At 55.9% G+C, this 22,484-nt stretch overlaps 1 protein-coding gene across 1 annotated transcript in view; it reads right to left on the bottom strand.

Annotated features, from left to right (window-relative positions):
* ALDH4A1 (aldehyde dehydrogenase 4 family member A1) overlaps positions 1–22,484 on the bottom strand; it is a 31,830-nt gene that overhangs the window by 2,514 nt on the left and 6,832 nt on the right. Inside the window, exons 2-14 of the mRNA XM_005544608.4 lie at positions 15,942–16,035; positions 15,290–15,382; positions 12,393–12,440; positions 11,416–11,571; positions 9,252–9,401; positions 9,097–9,171; positions 7,677–7,864; positions 5,286–5,359; positions 3,411–3,607; positions 3,204–3,251; positions 2,328–2,480; positions 1,410–1,531; positions 481–599 (exon numbers count right to left, since the gene is read on the bottom strand). Of these exons, the coding sequence (XP_005544665.2) occupies positions 481–599; positions 1,410–1,531; positions 2,328–2,480; positions 3,204–3,251; positions 3,411–3,607; positions 5,286–5,359; positions 7,677–7,864; positions 9,097–9,171; positions 9,252–9,401; positions 11,416–11,571; positions 12,393–12,440; positions 15,290–15,382; positions 15,942–16,035 (1,517 nt within the window). The remainder of the gene's footprint in view (positions 1–480; positions 600–1,409; positions 1,532–2,327; positions 2,481–3,203; positions 3,252–3,410; positions 3,608–5,285; positions 5,360–7,676; positions 7,865–9,096; positions 9,172–9,251; positions 9,402–11,415; positions 11,572–12,392; positions 12,441–15,289; positions 15,383–15,941; positions 16,036–22,484) is intronic.

Here is a 22,484-nt window from a genome sequence, read left to right as displayed (position 1 = left end):
AGGCAGTTAGCATCAAGTTAAACTGTAGGACGCCCAGCCAGCGTCCACCAAGAACTGGAGAACTGGTTGGTATGGGAAACCCCAGCACGCCAGGGTTCAGCCCTGGCTCTGCCACTCAGGAGCAGTCACCTTTGGCAAGCTGTTGCTCCTTCTGAGCCTCAGTTTCCCACTGTGAAGTAGAGCTGGTTGGACTTAAGGGACACTGGCTACGGTGCAGGAAACACGGTTGCTGGAACCAAAGTTACAACCCCACCAGGGCCATGTGGCCTCGAGCCTCAGTTTCCTCCTCTGTAAAATGGGAAGAATAGTCCCTTTGCTCACAAGTGCGCTGAAAGGACCCTGAGCTAGCGCACTTGCTTGGCCCACAATCAGCGCTCAGTAAATGGTATCCTTCCTGTTACTCTGAAGCCCCTCGAGACGCAGCACTGAGGGTCTCCCACCAGGAACTCAGCTCCCCTGTGGGAAGGGGGACCCACTCACCAGAGGCTCGGGCCCCCCCGAAGGGCTGCTGGCCCACCACCGAGCCGGTGGACTTGTCGTTGATGTAGAAGTTGCCGGCAGCATTCCTTAGCACCTTTGTGGCCTCCTGCACGACGTCCCTACAAAGCAGGGCAGTGGTGACAGAGCAACCAGCTCATCTGCCCTCCAGCCCCAGCTCCAGCCTCAACACCCCTGTTCCAGCCCACACTGGCTTTCCAGGTTCAGCACGAGGCCGAGTCGGGGATGAGGGATGGTGGCCAGCTGTTGGCTGTGGGCCTTCAGTCAGGTTACCCAGTCTCTGAGCCCAGCTTCCTCCTCTGGGGAGGGGCTTGGCACACCTCATCGCAGGGCTACTGCCAAGTTCAAGGGAGTGGCCTGTCCTGGTCCAATGTTCCTGTCCCTCAGGAGCAGGGGGCCCTCTAGCTCCCAGGCCCCCACCCTTCCTCCCTCTCCAAGTTCACCTCCACTCGCTCACAGAGGCAGACACGGGGGCAACCAGTGATGTGGAGGAAAGAAGAGGCGAAGCCTCAAGTTTAGCCTTATGGGACCCAGGTTCGAATCCTGCCTCTGCAGCCCCTGGCCTGCCCTGCTCTGCAGCATGGGACAATCGCCTCGCTCAGTGTGGCCCCACCAGATCCTGCAGAGCCGGTCAAAGGCACCAATTCCTGGCCCTGCCCCTAGAGGTTCAGATTCACTGGTCCCCAGTGGCACCCTGGCACTGGCACCACCAGTACTGGCAACAAAGAGCCTGCTGCTGTGGGCCCATGTGGGGAGCCCTGGCTGCCTGCCTGGGCTGAGGGGAGGGGACAGAGAGAAGGTAGTGGCGGCATTATTACTGGGAGCCACGTCCAGGAGGTGGGGATGGGACAAGGGCCGACAGGGACAGGACACCCAGAGCACAGCACCGGGGCTGCGGCCTGGCCACTCACTTATCCTGGGAGAACACTGCCCCCGTGAGGCCATAACTGGTGGTGCTGTCAACCAGCTGCAGTGTCTCCTTGTACTCGTCATCCGGGTAGACGTACACAGTCAGCACAGGCCCGAAGATCTCCTAGGAGAGATGCCCCAGTGTCAGGCCCTCCACGGGACCAGGGCCCTGAGCCCTCCCAGTGCCCCTGCTCTGAATCCCCTCTCCCCAGTCTCTGGGCCTCAGTCTACACTTCGGTGTCTGCAAGAAGGGTCAGATGCCACCTCCTCCTGGGTTCCCTCCAGGACAGCAACGTGCCCAGCTCCCTGCCCTGTCCATCTCACCGCAAGCCGGCAAAAAATGCAAACATTTCCTGGCTCTCCCTGCCAAACCCACACCCGGAGAACAAAGGGTCCAGGTCCCAGAGGCTTCCAGCAGCAGCTGGCATGAGAGTTGCCCAGAGATACCATTCCCTCCAGAAGGGTTCATGGTTCCCTCTGCTACCAAGGGGCTGGGGAAAGATCTTCACAGGCAGACTCCAGCCCTGCACTGCCAACTTGGACAAGTGCCTTGACCTCAGTTTCTCATCTGTAAAATGGGAACAGTAACAACCACCTCATCTCAGCCAAGTGCTCAGCCACGGCTGGCCCCACAGTAAGTCTATCAATGTCAGCCATTATGACTGCGGTGGCCGTGGCTGCTGTGGGTCGTGGAAGTGCTCAGACCCAGCCAGAGCCAAGGACACTGCCCTGGATTTGGAGTCAGGCAGCCTGAGCTCAAAACCTGGTTCCACCCTCTCCTGGTAGGAGGCATTCCCTTTTAGGGTCTCCCTTTAGGGCCTCATCTGTGAAACAGGAGAATGTCTCCAGGAGAACTGTGTGTGTGCCGTGCTCCGGTGGGACTGTCCTCCTCTGGACCCCAGGCTGCCCGCCCCAGTCACCTCCTTCATGATGGGCTCCTGAGGGTCCTTGCTTTCCACGATGCAGGGTTCCACAAAGTAGCCCACGGAGTCATCACACTTGCCCCCGGCCAGGATGGTGAGGCTGGGCGAGGAGCGCGCATGCTCCAGCCACTTCTTGATACGGGCAAAGGACTGGGGTGGGCAGGGAGGGAGGTCAAAGAGGCTGGGAAGGCATCCCTGCGGCAGCCCCCACAACACACTCACCCCGAAAAACCTGCCCCTGAAGGGCCCAACTCCTGAAATAGGGGCAGGGGCGGGGGACACCAAGGGCAAAAGCCAGGGTCTGGCTGAGCCACAGCAGAGACAAGGACGGACACGCACACTATGTGTGTCCACACGCATGTGTACGTGTGTTAGTACTACAGGGGCACTCCCGTATAAACAGACACACATCAATCAATGCATATATAGGCATATGCATGGTCACATGTCTCTTGAAGCATATAAGGATCTGTATGCCTTCTACATGTACATGCGTGCGGCTGGACTTACTGACATACGCATGCGTGTACTTATGTGCAAATGGATGTGCAAAAAGACCTACATGTGTAGCCACCCAGAGCCCTATATGAACACATTCATGAGCACATGTGTACATGCACACATGCAAATGCTATTAGGAGCTCGCTGAGCCTGGTTCCAGGGTGGCCACGAGATGAGCTCTTCTTGGCTACGGCTGATTCTACCCTTTCTGAAACTGGAGGTGTATGTGCGGCTGCTGAGCTGCCTTGATCAAAGCAGTGGGGCTGGGTCATGCCCCGGGTCAGGGTCCCCCATATCTCTTCCTCCCTCTCCCACCCACTCCAGGGCTTGCCCCCCTCCCCGCCCCAGGAATGCCCACTTCCCACCCCGTACCTTGGCATCAATCACTGCAGAGAAGAAGGTCCCAAAATCCTCTGCAGGCTGGAGGCATGGGAGATGCCAGAAGAGATGAGCCGCTGCAGGCCGAGACAAAGGGAGCCCCTCCCCACACACCCCAGCCCTGGCTGCAGAGGAGCCTCCCGGGGACCCAATCCCATCAGCCCCCCGCTGGGCCGCGGCAGGGGTGACGGTGCCACTCACGTCGCCCACTTTGATCCGACCGTGCTCCTCCAGCAGCCGCCCTTTGATCTGCGGCCACAGCGAGTGTGGCACGTAGAGACGCGAGCAAGCGGAACACTTCTGACCGCCGTACTCGAAGGCTGAGCGCAGGGTCCCGCTCACCACACTGTCCACGTCGGCCGAGCAGTGCACAAAGTGGAAGTTCTTTCCGCCGCACTCTACAGGGGCCGGAGATGGGGAAATGACCAGGGGAGCCGGCTCCCCCAGCTGCCTAGGGACCCAAAGCACCACCTATGCCATCCATGGCCCGGGACCAACACGAGCACAGAGCAGACCAGAGCAGGAGCAGGCTCAGAGCGAGCGCTGGCCAACATCCCAGAGGGCCAGGCCTATTCTCCCACTCCACAGACGAGGAAACTGAGGCCCAGGGAGGGGTGAAGGGCATCAGAGGTGATCAGGTCCAACAGCCCCATTACACCAATGGGAAGACTGAAACTACCCAACACAACGGCAGACGACAGATGAGAACCCAAGGCCCCCGAAAGCCAGTCCATTCCCAGAAGTGGGCACAGCTTTTTGTGAGGTTCTCCTGAGCCCTTGTCCACGAGGGACAGGGGAGCCCACCCCATGTCGGCTGCCAGGGCTGGGCCCCTCCTCCTCACCCATGCTGGAAACCACTCCCCCGTTTCCCCAGTGGGAGGGAGCTTCAGGCAGGTCACTTCACCCTCCTGGCCTCAGTTTCCTCCCCACGTGGGAAGCAGCAGCTAATAGCAGCTGGAAGCACTTAACAGCTGCCCAACTCTGGACGAAGTACTCTACACTTTATCCGACCGAAGCCTCGCAACAACCTCCCATTACTATCCCCAATTTCAAGCCAAGAAAACTGAGGCACAGAGAGACAAAGTCACCTGCTCCAAGTTGGAGAGTGTAACCAGCCGCCTCTCTCCCTCAGGGAGGCAGGGAAGGAGGCTCTGAGAGCAGAAAGCCACACAGCTGACCCTGAGGAGCGTTCACCTTCCCTGACACCCCCATCTGAGCTCCCACCAGTCCAGGAACAGGGTCCAGACTCCCCGGTGGGCCCTACTTCACCCCACAGAGAAACATGCTGAACCACCAGTCCCAGCTCTGCTGGTCACGTGCTAGCTGCAGCTCTTCCTCCCTCTATGTCTCAGCACATTCCCAAAATGTGCTCCACAAAACACTTGGTCCATGGGGTCTTTGCAGAAACGGGGTTCCATGGCCCAGTGAGTGTGGGAAATACTGCATGGCAGACCTTGCCCTTGAAGATGTGCCATGCATATTAGAGCAATCAAGGCTCTGAGAAGTTCTGCACGGGAGGAGTCCATTTTGCTTTAAAACCACACATGCCAAATTCCTTTGACCATGAAACGGTTTCTTTGTGGGAAAATTTTAATATGCCAACAAGGTCCAGCCATGACTACCTCTCAGCCCGTATTCTCCTACCAGCCTTCCTCCCTCCCTACTCACGGGCTTTGCTTTGTTTCTTCAAATACAAGTTCATTCCCACTTCTGGTATCTGCATTTGCACTTGCCTCAGCTTAGAGCTGCACTGCCCGACACAGCAGCCACCAGCCATGAGTGGCTACTAAGATTTAACTTAATTAAAATGAAAGAAAACTAGATACGCAGTTCCTCAGTCACACAGGCCACCCTTCAAGGACTCCATGGCCTCGTGTGGCTGGTGGCTGCGTATTGGAGAGTGAAGGTCCTGGACGCATCCCTCATCACAAAAAGTTCCATTGGGCAGTGCTGGTGCCTGAAATGGTTCATCCACCTGACTCGTGGCTGGATCCCCTCTACCTCCCTCCTCTTTCATAATGGCCAGGGGAGGGGTCCTTGGGGCCACAGGGGAGGAGGAGGTGAGGCAGGCCTTACCTCCAGCCAGGCGTGGGAAGGTGCGGAACCGGTCCAGGTTCTGGGCTACCTGCTTCCACAGGTGTTTGAAGGTGCTGGAACCACAGGAGAAAGGGTGGAGATCAGGGAGCCAGGCCAGAGGAAGGGGGCAGAAAAGCCCAGGGAGGAACACTGTGGGGAGCAGCCCAGCAGGAGGTGGGAGCCAAGTCGGGGATGGCAGCTGGGAACAGGCTGCATTCCAAGACTACAGGGAGGGGGCAACAGGGGGCTAGGCAGCAAGATGGTGCAGAGGAGGTCCACGCTGAGCCAGGAGGACACTCAGCACTGTGTGATCCTGGGTTCATTACTTAACCTCTCTGAGCCTCGAATTCTGCACCTCATCTGGGAAGCAGGGAGAACAATCCTGACCTGGCAGGGTTGTTTTGTGATGAGTTCAAGTGTGAGGCAAGTGCTTAAGACATGCTGGGCACACTGCAGGTATCTCGAAGGGGACAGATCCCGCTGTGGTCTGCGAAGGATCCCCGCCAAGCCCAGCGCCCAGGCCTGAAAGGCCAAACCAAGCAGAGTCCTGGGAGAGGGAGCTCAGGCCCCACCCGAAGCTGCCACCCTGGAGGGCCTCGCCTCCTCCCCAGGCTCCAAGTGTGACCAACCTCAGCACCACAAAACAATAAAAATGCTAATCACCCGGGAGCCAGCGACACAGTAGCTAATACTAATTTATGGCCTTCCCACCTTTAAGCCCGCTGCTCATCAGAGCGTGGAGAATGGGGGCCAGGCCCGCTCCACCCGCTGATAGGCGGGGAGCCCAGGGGCCCGTGGCTGCCGGAGCAGGCCTTTTGGAAAACGGCCCTTGTCAGCAGTTCTAACGCTGCCACCACCCACCCCCACCCCCGGCAAAGCTGCAGGGAAGGGGGTGGCAGAGCTTGGGGCCTGGAAGAGGAGGTAAGAAGGACCCCAAGCTGCAGACCCAGGTCTCTGGCTGCCTCCAGGCATGTCCACTCAGATAACACCTGAAGTGACCAACACGAGATTCATCTTCCCCTGAGCCCGCTCGCCCTCCCAGGTGCCCATCTTGAACATTCTCGCTGATTACCCCCCTCATCCCCACACCCACACCCACCCCAACCCCAACTCCAGGACAGGCAATGGGCCCTGTGCTTCCCTGCATCCTACTCACCTCAACCTGCCCCCTTCTCCACATCCCCCGTCTCTCCCCTGCTTCAAGCCCCCCCCACCCCTCCCTGGAGGTCGACAGCTCCTGGCTAGTCTCCTGCGTCAGGCCACAGAGAAATCATTGAGGATGAGGGTGCAAACACAGGGACCCATAGGAGTCAGCAGGGAAAGGAAACAGGGTGGATCAGGTATGCAGAGAGCCACAGCGCACCCACTCCAGCCAGTGGTACCACCAGGAAATGCAAGATCAGAGCATCCAGATCCAGGGCACCAAGACAGGCCAAGATTTGGATTTATCTGTGAAATTGTCCCAATTATACAAACTTGGGCCATCACTGTTAGGAGTCAAAAAAAGTAGAGCCTCTTGCCAGAAACAATTTGGGGGCCATGACTTGCAATCTCTGCTGACACAGAACTCTGACTCAGCCACTCTCCCTGCTTGATACCTTCCATGGCTCCCATCACCTTCAGGATAAAGGCCAGACACCTTTGCAGACTCCTAAGTATCTTATGGTCACCAGACTAACCACCCCCCACTGCCACCTCCAGCCTGAGAGCTGGGACCTTGTCCCTGGTGTGTGTTCACCACTGGGCCTTAGTGTGAGCTCCAAATTACCTGCTCAGCCAGTGAGTGCATGCACGGTCGAGATCAGGTAGCAGCCTGCCTCCCCTACCTCAACTCGAACCATGCCCCGCCCTCACTGTCTTGCCCTGTCGCCCCCAAACTCCACACTCCAGCCACACAGGATCCGGCCATGCCCCAGAACACATGTTTTTGCCTTGACGACATCGTATGTGCTGTTCCCTCTCCCAACATATATATTCTTCTCCTGCCTCTTCCCCTCTGCCTGGCCAACTCCTCTGCTTAGATGCCACCTCCTCAAGAAGCCTTCCTGACTCCTCCAATTCATTCTATGCTCCCCTGTGTCCTCCCCAGTAGCAGAGGTAGCACTGAAATCAATATCACCCACAGCCGTAGGGTGCACTTCCAGCCTGCGAAGCTCTTTCCTGTTCATTAACACGTTTAATCCTTGCAATGACTCTGCAAATTAAGGATAATCACTCCGTGTACAGATGAAGAAATGGAAGCTCAGAGAGGTGAAGTGGCTCACTCACAGCCACACAGCAAGTAAAGGAGTAGGGTCAGTGTATGACCCTGGGTTCACAGACAGCAGGTGACCGGGGTTGCCTGTGAACGTCCCCTAGCCACCCCAGCCTACAGCATCCCCAGGGACTTACGGCACACTGCCTGTGAAGTTGATGCCACAGAGGTGCTCTGAGCTGGTGACAGTGTCCCCAAATAGAGGCCCATCCGCTGGCACAAACTGGATGATGTTGGGGGGCAGGCCGGCCTCCCGGAGGACGCGGTAGACGGCATAGCTGGCCAGCATGGCGGTGTCACTGGGCTTCCACAGGACCACGTTGCCCTGCACGGGAGGTGTTCTGGTGATGCATGAGGATGGTGCCACCAGCCCTCAACCCCCACCCCCACCCTACAGCATGGTCGTCCCTCACCTGGAACCACCAGACCCTGTGCCAACCAGGACATCCCCTACCGGACCCCACTCCTCCAAGGCGTCTGGCCCCGTCTCCAAAAGTCCCTGCCAAGGAGACCACGGCACGGCCCGATCTACCCCATGCTCCAGCCAAGGCTCCCTTTCCCCAGCAGCCTGCACCAACCAGTCCTGCCATCACCTGGGCAGGTCTGTTCTTTGTGCTAGTCGCTGAGTGCTCACTGGGCGCGGCGGGGCAAGTGTACACGGGCTCTCTCAGCACACATCCTGGGCCAGGCATGTGCAGCAGCCAGGCACGTGGATGCCTGGCCATGCACCGTGTTTGTCTGTGCACAGATGCATGAGGATGTTCCCACGCATGTCCCTAGTACACACCCCGGCATCAGCATTCAGCGCCCCTGTCTGGGGCTCGGGGTCCCCGATGACTATGTGGACCTCTCCCGCCCAGGCTGTCTGGGAGCTGGGCTGAGTCTCCCCCATAGGCCAGGGACTTCATCCAGTAACAGCCACCCTCACTCCGATAATGGCAGAGGAGTGACTTGAATACCATCAACCCCGAGAGAGACTCTACATCCAAATCCTTCTCTGCTCCATCATTTATTTACTAGTCACTCAGTCTTGCCAAGTAAGTCACGGCTGCGTGTCTCAGTTTTGTCATCTGGCAAAGAGGCAGAGTCACAACTCCCTCTCGGAGCTGCTGAGAGGATGAAATGAGATCATCTCCATGCCACGCTTGACAGCAGCAGGCACGTGGTGAGCACCGAAGGTCAGCGGTAATTGTCATCAACAGAGCCGCCAACACTCAGCCAGCTCCGGGCCAGCCCTGCCTGCTGCTGGATGTGTCTCATTTGAGTCTCACAACCCAGTCATGGAGGCTTTCCTATTATTTCCACTTTGCAGATGAGGAAATTGTGCCTCAGAGAAATTTGGGGACTGCCAGGGTCTCCCAGGTAGAGAGGGACGATGCTGGGATTCAAACTGGGTCTCTGGTCCCAAAGCCTACCCACGGCCCCAAGTGGCCTCCACATTCTATGCCTCTCCCCATGACTAGGCTGAGACCCAAGGGGCTCAGGGTGGCCTCTGTCTGTCTGCTGGGACCAGGAGGACAATCAGCTGCCGCTGTCCCACCTGTGCCCACATCTCACCATCAGTGCCGGTGCCCCTGCCAGGTTGCCGCCTATTGCAGTGAAGTTAAAGGGCGAGATGGCCGCCACGAAGCCCTGGGGAAGGAGGCAGCAGTGAGGCCAAGCCCACGGCGTTGGGCTGCCCCGTGTGTCCGCCCACTGCCTCCTGCAGGTACCTCCAGACCCCGGTACACCGTGCTGTTGGTGCTCGGGGGCACGCTGATGGGCTGCTGCCCCTCCAGTTCTACCGCATACTTGGCGTTGAACCGGAAGAAGTCGATGAGTTCCGCTGCAGCGTCAATCTCCGCTTGGATCACGGTCTTACCCTGCAAGGCAGAGGGCCAGGGGTCAGGAACAGCTAACAGCCTCCTGTCCATCCTCTTCTCACATCTGACCCTGTGCCCAACGCGAGCACTGAGCCAGGCCCCAGCAGGGACCAGGAAACATTTGGAGGGCTGACCAGGCCCCGTCCCGGGGGCTGAGAGGGAAAGGATTCTCAAGCCCTTGAGCCAGCATCTCCTGCAGCCGGCCCTCTGGGCTGGACGGGGATCAGCAGAATTGACTGATCCTCTGCAGCAGGCCAGGTACTTCCCATGCACTGTCTTCGTTTCATAGCAACTCTGAATGGTGGAGGATGGCAAAGGATCTATGGTCAAGCCTCAGACCAAATTCAGGATCAGAGCCTTCCAGACAGAAGGGCAGACTAGCATGAGCCGGAAACTGGTCACTGGAAAACCAGGACAGAGACTCGGTGTGTGGGAGGCGGATGGTTCCTTCTCCAGGAATGATGTTTGGCCTTGCTGGTTAGTTTGGGCCAAAAACCAAGAGGAGAGTGACTGTGATTCCCTTAAACCGTCCATTGTTACTAACAGTGAATGTGAGCTGCAGGGAAAAAAATTGTGTACAGCCAAGAACGGGGCTTTTCCAGATTGACGTGGCCCCCTCTTGGCACCCAAGGTCACTGGCAGGTGCATGACCTATTACAGACACACAGCCCAGGAAGCTGAGCTAAGATGTGTACCTGGCTTCCTAGAAGTTCCTGAGTCTTAGGCCAAATACAGAGAGAGCCTAAACTGATCCTAGACTGTCTTCCCAGCAATGTGCGGCTCACTGGGAACACGCAGAGCTGGACACCCACGCCAGAGGGCTGCTGAGCCAATCTAAGGAGGCATTCAGCAGGATGAGGGGCTGCCATACCAGCTCTGTGCAGCAGAGGGGGTGCTCACCATGAGGCCCGGGGAGCAGGCGGTGGCAAGCAGCCTGGGTTCTGGCTCCTGCAATTTACCCTTCAGGAACCCAGGTTAGTTGGCAGCGTAGGGCTCAGGTCCTGGAGGTGGTGAAATAAACCTTTCTCTCTCGGCTCCTGTCCCCCACACACTCTGCCTGCTAGAGACACTCCTCCCTCAACTTGCATTTAGCAGGGCGAGAAGCTGTCGTGCCAGCTCTGTGCAGAGAAAACCATTGATCAGGGGCTTGCTATGCCTCGTGAAAGGTATCATGCAAAGACGAGAAAAAGACTGAGAATGTCAAGACATGTTTACTATGTCCAAAAAGCTTGTAAAGAGGCAGTACCTAGGAACTCACTCTACTCCAGTATAATCTGAGCTGTAACTGATGCAGGAACAACATGCTCTGGGGAAACAGAGGCAGGAATAGTCCTTTCGGCTGGAGAAGACTCAGGAAGCCTCACGGAGGGGGTGACATCAGGGCTGGACCAGGAGGTAAGAGTTCACTGAGCATGGAACAGACAGCAAGCATTCCAGGCAGGAGGACACAGCGGGCAGAGGCAGAGAGGATGTCTGCCGTGACCAGGGAGTCCTGCTAAGTCCCAGATGGCTACACCATGGGTGGGACAGCTTGGCATGGAAGGGCACGATAGCGGGCGAGCCGGACAGAGGTGGGCAGAAGGGCCCTGGATATGGGGCTCAGGTCTTGGGACTTGCCTCTCAGCGGTGGAGAGGTCTGGGTGGGTCGTAAGCCAGGAGTGACATCCTGGAGGTGTTGGAAAGACCATTCTGAGGGCGGCGAGGGGCTGAGCAAGCTGGGAGGCAGGGAGACAGTGCAGGCCACCACCTGTCCAGGCAAAGCATGACGAAGCCTAGGAGCGAGGGCAGAGGGATGGAGGACAGGGGACATTTCCGAGGCAGGACGCACGGGCTCTGCACAATAACTTGTGATCATCCATCCCAGCTCCTAGGCCTTGTCCCTTGAGGACATCTCTGGGTCCCCAAAAGGGCTTGGGACCCAGAAGCGCTTCAGCTGATGTCTGCTGCCATGGGTGGGGCACGGCTGACTCCCAGCCCACCCCGTTCCACCCACCCAGACCCACCAGCACCTCACCTGTCCCACCATGGTCTTGGCGAGGATCTCAGCCCTGTGAGGCCCACTCAGCATGTCTGCCGCCTTCAGGAAGATCTGGGCTCGGTCTGCAATAGGCTTCAGGTCCCACTCCTTCCGGGCAGCCAGGGCAGCCTCGATGGCTTTGTTGAGCAGGCTCTAAAGGGAGAGGGAGAGGTTGGGGACTGCCGCCTGCAGCGGGAAGGGCCCTGGGGAGTGAGCGAGGGAGGAGAGAGCTGGAAGGCCACTCTCTTCCATCCAGGGACAATGCCTGTCGCCTGGTCCCTCAGCCCCCTGCCATCACAACTGCCAACAGCGTCCCGTCAGAGCCTGTAGCGGTTGGCAGTCTGAAGCCTGAAGGGCCCGGCCAGGTTGGTCAGCTCTCTAAGGCCTTGGCGCTGAGTCCCACAGCTGTTAAACTGGCTCCACTTTCTCTCTGGTCTAATGAAAACCTCACCTTATTCTTGGGACCTGGTGCCCCTGAACCCACCATTCAGAAACTTGAGGTCAACTGGAGCCTGAGACACGGCTCTGCTGCTGGCCTCCAGACCCCAACTGCCCTCATCGCCACACAATGCCAGCTCCTGGACCCCCAGTCACCCCAGCCCCTCGTGCTGGCCCTTTCCAGTGCCAATTCTCGGCCTGGCTTTCCATCGATGGTGTCTCCAATTGCCCTGACTCAGCCTTCCAGAATCCACCTCCTCCCCAGTCCAAGATCTGCCCTACCACGGGCATGTCTGGGAATGTCTCGGCCCTGGCTGAGGCAGCTTGCATTTGGCTCAAGTTAACCTTTGCATGCCTGGCCCAGTCAAAGACATCACCCAGGGACTCCCTCAGTGCCAGCCGCCCCCTGGCCACCTATCTACCATGGCCAAAGAAGGACACAGCAACTGATGCCCACCCCCATATCAGCAGCTGGCAGGGCAGGGCAGGGGCAGCAACCCTAACCCCCCGGTCACCAGCAGCAGGAGCTCACTCACCTTGTCTGCGTAACAGAACTTGGCCACCTTGTGTCCATGGTTAAAAGGCTGAAAGGAGAGAGAAGTGAGGTCCCTGTCCAGGAGGGAGGTGCCAGGATAAGGATGGAGAGGGCCGAGCTCAGAGCTGGTTTTCCAGGAAAGACCTGGACACGGCCTGCTGTCCCCGGCCTGCTCCCATGAAGCCCTCCCCAGTGCCCAGCCCACAGGTTGCTCCCTATTAAGAGTGCTGGTGTACCCACCATACAATGAGTAAGAGTGGCTCCTTCTCCGGAAGGCTCGCCGTCCAGGAGAAAGGCACACACCACAGGTCTTTCTAGGAAAGCACGGACCTTTGTGGTCAGGGAGACATGGGTTCGAATCCTGGCTCTGCCACCTACTAGCTGTGAGGCCCCAGGTAAGCTCGCTTCCTCCCCTAAGTCTCCTCATCTAGGAAATGCGGACTGCCCTCCCTGTCTCTTAGCATGGACAGGAGAACCAAAGGGGATCATGGATGAAAATTCTTTGGTCCAGCATGAGGCTATGACCATGGGCAACATGACCAGGTGAGGTCAAAAAGAACGCACCGGTGTTGTGAAATGCTTGGGACTTCCGCCCTGCCCCAAAGCCATTATGGACAGAGCAATTGCTTCCTAAGCCCCAGATTTACTAATCTAAATAGGAAGATCCTCAACAAACATTTATAAACAGAACCTGGTGTTGGTTCAAACCGCACCATTTTGTAAGCTCCCCGCTATTTTGCAGGCCTTGGTCCAAGTAAAACATTTCATGGGAGCTCAGGTCATGAGAAACATCCGGCTCAGCCACCTGTGACCGCAAGGCGGACAAAGGCCCACCTAAAGAAACTTCCCTATCGGCCGGGCACAGTGGCTCACGCCTGCAATCCCAGCATTTTGGGAGGCCGAGGCGGGCGGATCACAAGGTCAGAAGATTGAGACCATCCTGGCTAACACGGTGAAACCCCGTCTCTACTAAAAATACAAAAAATTAGCCGGGCGTGGTGGCGGGTGCCTGTAGTCCCAGTTACTTGGGAGGCTGAGGCGGGAGAATGGCATGAACCCAGGAGGCGGAGCTTACAGTGAGCCGAGATCTCGCCACTGCACTCCAGCCTGGGCGACAGAGCAAGACTCCGTCTCAAAAAAAAGGAAGAAAAAGAAACATCCCTATCATATCTTGCTGGGTAAAGGTATAAGGAACACCACGATGACATCCCACTGGAGGGGGCCAAACCACCTGATCATAACAACCTCTTATCAATATCCTGCCAGGCAGCAAGCCATACTGCCCAGACCCGTCCACCTATACCGATGAGTACCCCAGCCTGGAAGCAGCGGTGGGCCCTGGCATTAAGCTGGTCCCCCACTTCCTCAGGTTTCTGCAATATACAGTGTTGCTGTCTCAGCCGCCCTCTCTGTGTGTGTGTCTTTCTTTAACCCTTGTCTTCCCTTCAAAACCTAATGCCTGGCAGTGGTGAATGCCAGCACGACCAACAGAGTAGGGAGAAATTTCACTTCTTTCCTTCCCAGGGCTGGCAAGAGAGTTTATATCACAACAGCTAACACTTTTGCTACCTATCCGTCTTCTGGTGAGTTATTGGAGCTTTCCTGTCTCAAACAGTAGCCACGAGCCACATTTCACATGCCGGACAACCACACGTGGCTCGTGGCCGCTGGAACGGACAATGCAGATCTGGCACATTTCTGCCGTCACTGCAGGAAATTCTATTGGCCAGCACTGGTCTAGGCTTGAGTAGAAAGTGACCATTCTCCTTCATGTTAAACTTTGGCACAGTCACTGTATATTCTGACCCTACCTGAGATTGGCCTGTGATGCTTAGGGGCTGAGAAGGTGGCTGCAACCTGGGCCCCAGTGGACTACAGAGCCCCGTCAGTGCTATGTCCCAGCAAACATAGATCCTGCCCTCACATGCCCCAGTACCCCAAATGTCTGGTGCCACAGTGATCAGCACGTGGCCAGAACCTCCAGCCAGGTCGGCGAGGCAATGTGGGAAATGAAAATCAGCAGTATCCACCCAGGGCCTTATCAGAATGCCGGAGCCTCGCTGCCTGGAAAAACCCCGGCTGCCATGCGGCCTCGGACGCCCGGGGAGCTGCAGGTAAGGGCAGGCTCTAGGCAGTTACAGAGACAACCAGGGAGCTGGGCGGTAGGTGCTGCTGTCAGTTGGCACCTGCACACACACCCAGTGCAGACAGAGTGACCTGGCCAAGGCCTGCAGAGCCCAGGCCACGCTTAGACAGCTCCAGGTAGTCCTGACCCAGCGACAAGAGCTCCAGGACACCTCTGTGGTCAACTGCTGCCCCAGGCTGTCCTGGGAACCTTCAGACTGGGGGACCTGGGTCCTCCCGCTCAGTCATCCCTCCCCCTGCACACATCTGCCCAGGGTTTCAGCCGGACAGAGCCAGAATGTGCTTGCCCTGTTTGCAAAAGGCCCGACCTTTTACTCTCCTCCAAATCACAGACCTATGAGTTTCCTGGCCCATGTAAAGTGCCTGCCAGTTTCTGGAAGGATGAACTCCAAGCATGGGGCCTTCTTAGGCCAATGCCATCTGAGGAGCTCAGGGCCTGGGGCCCAGCTTTTTGCCATTAGCTCCCAAATCCCCTTGGCAAGAAATCTATGAGGAATAACAGAAGATGCTGTGTGGACCCCTCATGGCCTTTCTTGCCCAGACACACGGTGCCGCTAGCAGCTGGATGCAGTGTGGGTGCCGTCCTTTGCTTTGGGAAGTTTTACTGGTCCACAGAATTCAAAATCTGGGGTGGGGAGGGGCACTATAAAGGCCTTGAAGTCAAAGCCCACACATTATAAGCTTACGAGCTGTCAGAGAAAGAGGTCACATATTCAGGGGAGGGGCTGAGCCCTGCCCACCGGCTGGACATACCGACACCTGGTACTGCACGTCCGATGTCCACACCTCCTCATCCCCCACCACGCATGGGATGGCTTCCGTCCGGCCCTTCAGGTCCTTCAAGGCCTAGGGAGAGGGACAAGAGCGGGTATGGTCACTGCCTTCCTTGCTTCCTCCCATCTAAAACCCTAACGCAGAGTCCACAGACAGAGAGGCCAAGGCTGACACAGAAATGAGAAGGGGGCCAGGCCGGGTCGGCGGCCATCAGAGAACGTGTGCTCCCCTCGGGGGCAGCCGAACTCTGCTCCAGCCATTGTCACCCTGCAGGAAGGTGAAGTCTACCCATGACACAGAGATAAAAAAACTGCACCTGAAACTTATGTGAAGTCTCATGATCTTTAAAATGCTGGCAATTCACTGGAAAACATGTTTAAGTATAAAACAACTGGGCTTATGACATCTGACCTGGCCTGAGAAGCCCCAAAGTAGCTCTAGGCTGCCACACTGGTCCTCACAGCTGTTCCCACACTCCAGACCCACAGCCCTCCCAGGCTTCCTCCCAAGGCTGGGAGCAAGAGTGGAAGTGGGTGATGGCTGCAGGCACGGAGCACTAGCTCAGGGCTGCTGGGGGCGGCCTCTGCTCCGTGCCCTGTACCTCTCGGGTGCCCCCCACCCTCCCCGTTACCTTTTGCAGGGCCTCTCGCTCAGGGCTGCCCTGCGTGAAGGCTAAGACGGGCTCGTTGGCCACCTTCAGGGAGGAGGTGTGCTTCCACTGCAGCCTGGGACACAAGGGCAGGGGACACAGGCAGAGAGGTCAGCAGTGGCCCCATCACCAGACCCCAGCCCCTCTACCTCCAACAGGGGGTCCTAGGTGGGCACCCAGGGCCTGAAATCCAATGCAACTGGAAAGTAGGGGGTCAAAAACCCACCTTGGCCTGGGCACAGTGGCTCACACCTGTAATCCCAGCACTTTGGGAGACCGAGGTGGGCAAATCACTTGAGGTCAGGAGTTCAAGACCAGCCTGGCCAACATGGTGAAATTCTGTCTCTACTAAAAATACTTAAAACATTAGCAAGGTGTGATGGCGTGTGTGCCTGTAGTCCCAACTACTCGGGAGGCTGAGGCAGGAGAATCGCTTGAACCCAGGAGGCAGAGGTTGCAGTGAGCCAAGATCATGCCACTGCACTCCAGCCTGGGTGAGAGAGTGAAAAACTCCGTCTCAAAACAAAAACCCACCTTGGGGGTCCACAACCCAAGGTTCAAGTCCCAGTCCCACGGTTGTGTGTCCTTGAGCCTGTGACTTGCCTCCTCTGAGTGTGGTTCTCCATCTATCAAGCAAAAATAATCACACTGAACTCATGTGGTTGTTTGAAGTTTAAACACATAGATGCAAAACCATGTTTAAAGTATTTTGCACATGCAAAGCGTTACTCTCCCTTTCTTCTCCCACAAGGCAGGCTTTATCCCGAAAAGACCCAAATTCCTTCTCTTTCTAAGCTGAAAGGGCAGCACATTCCAGAACACAGTCTCCTCAGAATGTGAACCAGCTGAGATCCTCTTGGCACAAAGGGCTGAGCGCTCCGGGTGGGCAGGAATGTCCAAGATGTGGACCATGAACTTGGAGGGCTGCCCCCAGCTCAGCTCACGACCCGGGAGGGCTGGCCCTGGGGGTGAGGTGCTTGATTCCAGGGCACTGAGTCTCAAGAACTCCTTGCTCAAATCCTCTGACCTCTTTCCACCACCCCCGACCACATCTGAGGATCACAAGGTGGGAGGTCAGGTGGCTCAAAGCTAGGACGCTGGGGTCAGTCATTCCAGAGCTGGAGCCTCAGCTCTGCCACCTCCCAGCTGTGGGACTTCCCCTTCAGGCCTGTTTCCCCCTCTGTAAATGAGAAGAATCATGATGACAAAGTCAGCTAACACCCAAAGGGCACTTGAAATTCACAAACTTCCCATCTACCGTGGCATCGCATGGGTCCCACCAGCCACCTCTCTACAGAAATAAGGTCATTTCGGTCCTAAAAGGAAAATGACTAGTTCAAGATCAAGAGTAGGAGAAACCTGCACTTGAGTCCAGAAGGCCCAGATATCATCTGTCTCGGGTGTCAATGACCCCAGACAACCCAGAACAGCTGGAGGTGCACAGGTGGGGCTCACTGGTCGGCGCAATGAGGGAGAACACACAGCGTGGGGAACCACGGGGCGTCTCAGTAAGATGCTGTTAGGATCCAAACCCCCGTGGGGTTTGGCAGCGTGACTTGAGGAGGGTTTAAGGAAGCTAGGGTGAGCTCTGGATTGGCTGCTGTCAGAAAGTGGGGGTGAGGCTGACTGGGGAAAAAGGAACATTTACCAAGATGTTTGGTGCTTTGTGGGTGGCACAGAGATCTTGTTTTTGTCTGTGCTTAGACAAAAATCATGAAGAGGAGGCCGGGCACGGTGGCTCACACCTGTAATCAAAGCAGTTTGGGAGGCCGAGGTGAGCAGATCACTTGAGGTCAGGAGTTTGAGACCAGCCTGGCCAATAAACTCCGTCTCTACTAAAAATACAAAAATTAGCTGGGCATAGTGGCCTGTTCCTGTACTCCCAGCTACTTGGGAGGCTGAGGCAGAAGAATCGCTTGAACCTGGGAGGCAGGGGTTGCAGTGAGCTGAGATCATGCCACTGCGCTCCAGCCTGGATGACAGAGCGAGATTCCGTCTCAAGGAAAAAAAAAAAAAAAAAATCAGGAAGAGGGCTTATTGTGTCTCATCTGATCATAGTCTCAGAGGGACATGGCCTGAGGCTAGTGTTCTGAGATTGTTTATGCCCTATAGGAGACAGAATGGCCTGGCTATGAGTGTCAGGGGCCAGGAGTCTGGGGCTCAACGATCCAGCCGGGGAGGTCTGAAGGAAGGACACAAAACCAAGGGAGTGTGGCCAGACCCTATGTTCATTCCGCAAGGTTGACTGATGACCTGCCGGGTCTCTGGTGTCATCTCAGACCCTGGAGGTAAAGCAGTGACAGAGACAGCAAGGCCTCTGGCTGCACACAGGTGACCTTCAGTGTGAGGCCTGGTCAGGAAATAAGCAAGGTAACTGCCAGGCCTCTGAGCCCAAGCCAAGCCATCGCATCCCCTGTGACTTGCAGGTATACACCCAGATGGCCCGAAGTAACTGAAGAATCACAGAAGAAGTGAAAATGCCCTGCCCCACCTTAACCGATGACATTCCACCACAAAAGAAGTGAAAATGGCCGGTCCTTGTCTTAAGTGATGACATTACCTTGTGAAAGTCCTTTTCCTGGCTCATCCTGACTCCAAAAGCTCCCCCACTGAGCACCGTGTGACCCCCCCACTCCTGCCCACCAGAGAACAACCCCCCTTTGACTGTAATTTTCCTTTACCTACCCAAATCCTATAAAACAGCCCCACCCTATCTCCCTTCGCTGACTCTCTTTTCGGACTCAGCCCGCCTGCACCCAGGCGAAATAAACAGCCATGTTGCTCACACAAAGCCTGTTTGGTGGTCTCTTCACACGGACGCGCATGACAGTAACCACAGATGGTGAGCATGGCAATGAGTAAACAACGGGGAGAATAGGGCTGCTTCAGCCACGGTGGTCAGGGAAGGCCTCTCTGAGGAGGTGACCCTGAGCGAGACTTAAAGGAGGCTTGAGAGGAGCTGGGAAGAGCATCCCAGGTAGAAGGAGGCAGAGGGAGGGGCTGAGGGGCCTGCATAGTTGAGGCAGAGGGAGAGGCAGGGGCAGGGGCCAGTCCACCCAAGAACCTGGCAGGTAAAGTGAGTACATGGGACCTTCTCTCCCTCCCCATCCACATCCACCCTGGGCTGGCAGCTCTGCATGCGCCACCCCCACTTTGCCTCCAGCAAAGTGAGCACATAAGACCTTCTCTCCACTCCCCTCCCCTCCCCATCAACCTCCACCCTGAGCCGTAGCTGTGCACCCCCCCACCCCCACTCTGCCTCCCACTAGCTGTGTGACCTTGGGCAAGTCACTTGTCTTGAAGCCAGTTTCCCTCTGTAAAACACTGACACCCCCTCATGGGGTTACTATGGAAATCTGATAACGATAAATACATTAAAACCTGCATTACCCTCTCCCGCCTACTGTCATGGGAAGAATGGAGAGGCAGCCGCGAGTCTGCGAGTCTCCACAGTCCCTCGGGAAGGGGCAAGGGAGTGTCAATCCCCTGGGACCATCTGGAAGCTTCTGACAGGGACCTCAGCTAAGCTTCTGACCATGCATTCCAGCAGCGCTCCAGGCCTCAACAGCACCACACCCACCAAAGATGGTGAGCCAGAGAGCACCATCAACTCTTTCAGCCGAGAAGTGGAACTCTGTCCCAGTCCCCCTTTGGAGCCCAGGTCCTCGTGGACGGGAAAAGCGCAGGCCCAAGAAGCAGACAAATCTGGAAGCAAAGCTCACACCTGCTCCATGACCTCAGTGCATTCTTAGAAAGTCTGTGAGCCTCAGTTTCCTCACCTGGAAAATGGGGACAATACTACTGAAAAGAGAAAAATAGCTCAGAGCAGTGTGAGCTATGTGAAGTATGCAAAATGTATGAGGCCCCGGGGAGACACAAACACAGACCTGAGTCATGCCCTTTGCATTCACGCCCGGTGGCAATTATTTCAAGGCATTTTGTTTCTGACTAGCTGCCTCATCCATTAATTTTATAATCCTGGAAAGCATCATACAAAGAACAACGCACAGCCAATCAGTAGCTTTTTTTTTTTTGATTCAGAGTCTCATTCTGCAGCCCAGGATGGAGTGCAATGGTGCCATCTCAGCTCACTGCAACCTCCGCCTCCCGGGTTCAAGCAATTCTCCTCCCCCAGCCTCCCGAGTAGCTGGGATTACAGGTGCCCACCACCACACCCAGCTCATTTTTGGTATTTTTAGTAGAGATTGAGTTTCACCAGGTTAGCCAGGCTGGTCTCGAGCTCCTGACCTCAAGTGATCCACCCGCTTTGGCCTCCCAAAGTGCTGGGATTACAGGCGTGAACTTGGCCAGTAGCTTATATTGTTTTAATATAAATTTTTGGTAAATGACTTAGAAACTGCCTCTTTCCCCTGCACCTTAAAAAGCCCACTTGTTACTACAGTTAATCGGAGTGTATATTCAGGGTAGCTTGAATCTATGCTCCCCGGTGGCCATCCTCAACTTCAGAGCCTAAACAAACTCTACTTAATCCTACTTTCTGAATCTCACTATTTAAGGTTGATGCGATGCACCTTGCAGGGTCATCAGGAGGATTAAAAGTGTTGGCCTTTCCTTACCCCTCCCGCTCTTGCTTTCCAAAGAAAATTCTAAAGGTCTCAGAATGCTATGTCACATGGGCTCCCAGACGCCCCCAAAAATCACAGCCTCAGGGGCTGGCCCAGGTACTCAGCAACTACTGGAAGAATACACAGCACCATATTCCATCCCCAGGTTAAAACGTAGTAGGCAGGTTGCAGTGGTTCGTGCCTGTAATCCCAGCACTTTGGGAGGCCGAGGTGGGCAGATCGCTTGAGGTCAGGAGCTCGAGACCAGTCTAGCCAACGTGGTGAAACCCCATCTGTACTAAAAACACACACACACAAAAAAAGCTAGCCAGATGTGGTGGCGCACACCTATACACCCAGCTACTCAGGAGGCTGAGGCAGGAGAATCACTAGAATCTGGGAGGTAGAGGTAGCAGTGAGCCCGATCATGCCACTGCACTCCAGCCTGGGCAACAGAGCAAGACTCCGTCTCAAAATAAATGAATGAATGAATGAATGAATGAATGAATGAATGAATGTAGTAGCAGCCAGTTCTCCTTTCTCCATTCACTCTCAGGAAACGTCAGAGATAGAGATCCTGTAGGCCTCTCTCCCCCTTCCACAGGGCAGAGACCCAGATGCCCACTGTGACCTCAGGATCACATGCCCCCATGGCTTTCTCTGTGCCTGGAAGTCTCCAAGCACCGGCCCAGCTGTCCATCCAACAGTCTGAGTGTGGCCTGGAGAACAGACACTAGTTCAAAGTTCAGCCTGAGTCAACTGCAGCTAAAAATAACCTAGGGACTCCCATCAATGTTTTCTTTTTTATTTTTATGTCTTCATTCATGAACCATTTTGGACTAACGGGAGTACCCATTCACTGGCTGCTCGGGTGAAGGCAGAGATGAATCAGTCACAGGACTTGGGGCCTCAATGAGGATCCATGAGGACCATCTTGGCATTCCTCATCCATTCATGCATTTATGCAGTCAGTACACATTTATTCCACATGGCAAGGATGGAGAGATAAATCGGATCAGGTCAATAACAGCTCCCTCAATAATTCAGCATGCGTTTTCCAAGCACCCAGGAAGTGCCTGGCTCTGGGGGGCGGATATGGATCCAACTTAACCTTTCTCAGAGCAGCCCTCAGTCCTCCCACTTAGGGAAAGTGGCACAAGACAGAGTCTGAATCTGACTCAGGTTTCCCTGAAAATCTGCAGTGCCCTTTCTGCTCGTGCCCTGGGCCTGAGACCTCAAGTTGGTCCCCCTCACCCTCTACAAGTGGGATCTGATCTGTGAAGGCCATGCACCATTTCACCTCCTGCACCGGAAGATGTCAGGGCTACAAGTGCTGGGATCTGATCCACGAAGGCCATGCACCATTTCACCTCCTGCAGTGGGAGACGTCAGGGCTGCAAGCACTGGGATCCAGTCCATGAAGGCCACGCACCATTTCACCTCCTGTGGCGGGAGATGTCAGGGTTACAAGTACTGAGATATGATCTACAAAGGCCATGCACCGTTTCACCTCCTGCACCAGATGTCAGGGTTGCAAAGAGCTGTAGGCCAGCCAATGCAGCTTCAGAAATCTACAGAGGGAAAAACTGAAAAGACACAGAGGGCCCGGCCTCCACCTTGTCCAAGACACCTGGTCCGAGGCACTATTCACTTTCACCTGGACTCATGCCATGCCAGTCCTGCTCCAGTCTCCAAGTCCTTCAAGTCCACACCGTAACCAAAGTTAACATGGAAATCTGATCATTAGAGAGATGGCTCAGTGGGGAGCTCAGTGAGAAATTACTCAGTGGCTTCTCATTTCTTCTAAAATAAAGACATCAGAATCCTTACCAAGGCCTCCAAATGTATTCCCCGTCACTCTGCCCCATTTGCTGCAACCCAGCCACCCCGGTCTTTTCTGGGGTCCCCTCTGCTTGAGATGGCCTCCATTGGTCCAACCTCACACAGCTGGAATGGGGCT

The sequence above is a fragment of the Macaca fascicularis genome, chromosome 1 (assembly GCF_037993035.2).
Source record: "Macaca fascicularis isolate 582-1 chromosome 1, T2T-MFA8v1.1".
NCBI lineage: Eukaryota > Metazoa > Chordata > Mammalia > Primates > Cercopithecidae > Macaca > Macaca fascicularis.
Note: the sequence above shows the minus strand (reverse complement) of the source record. Positions and strands in the feature narration are given on the sequence as shown.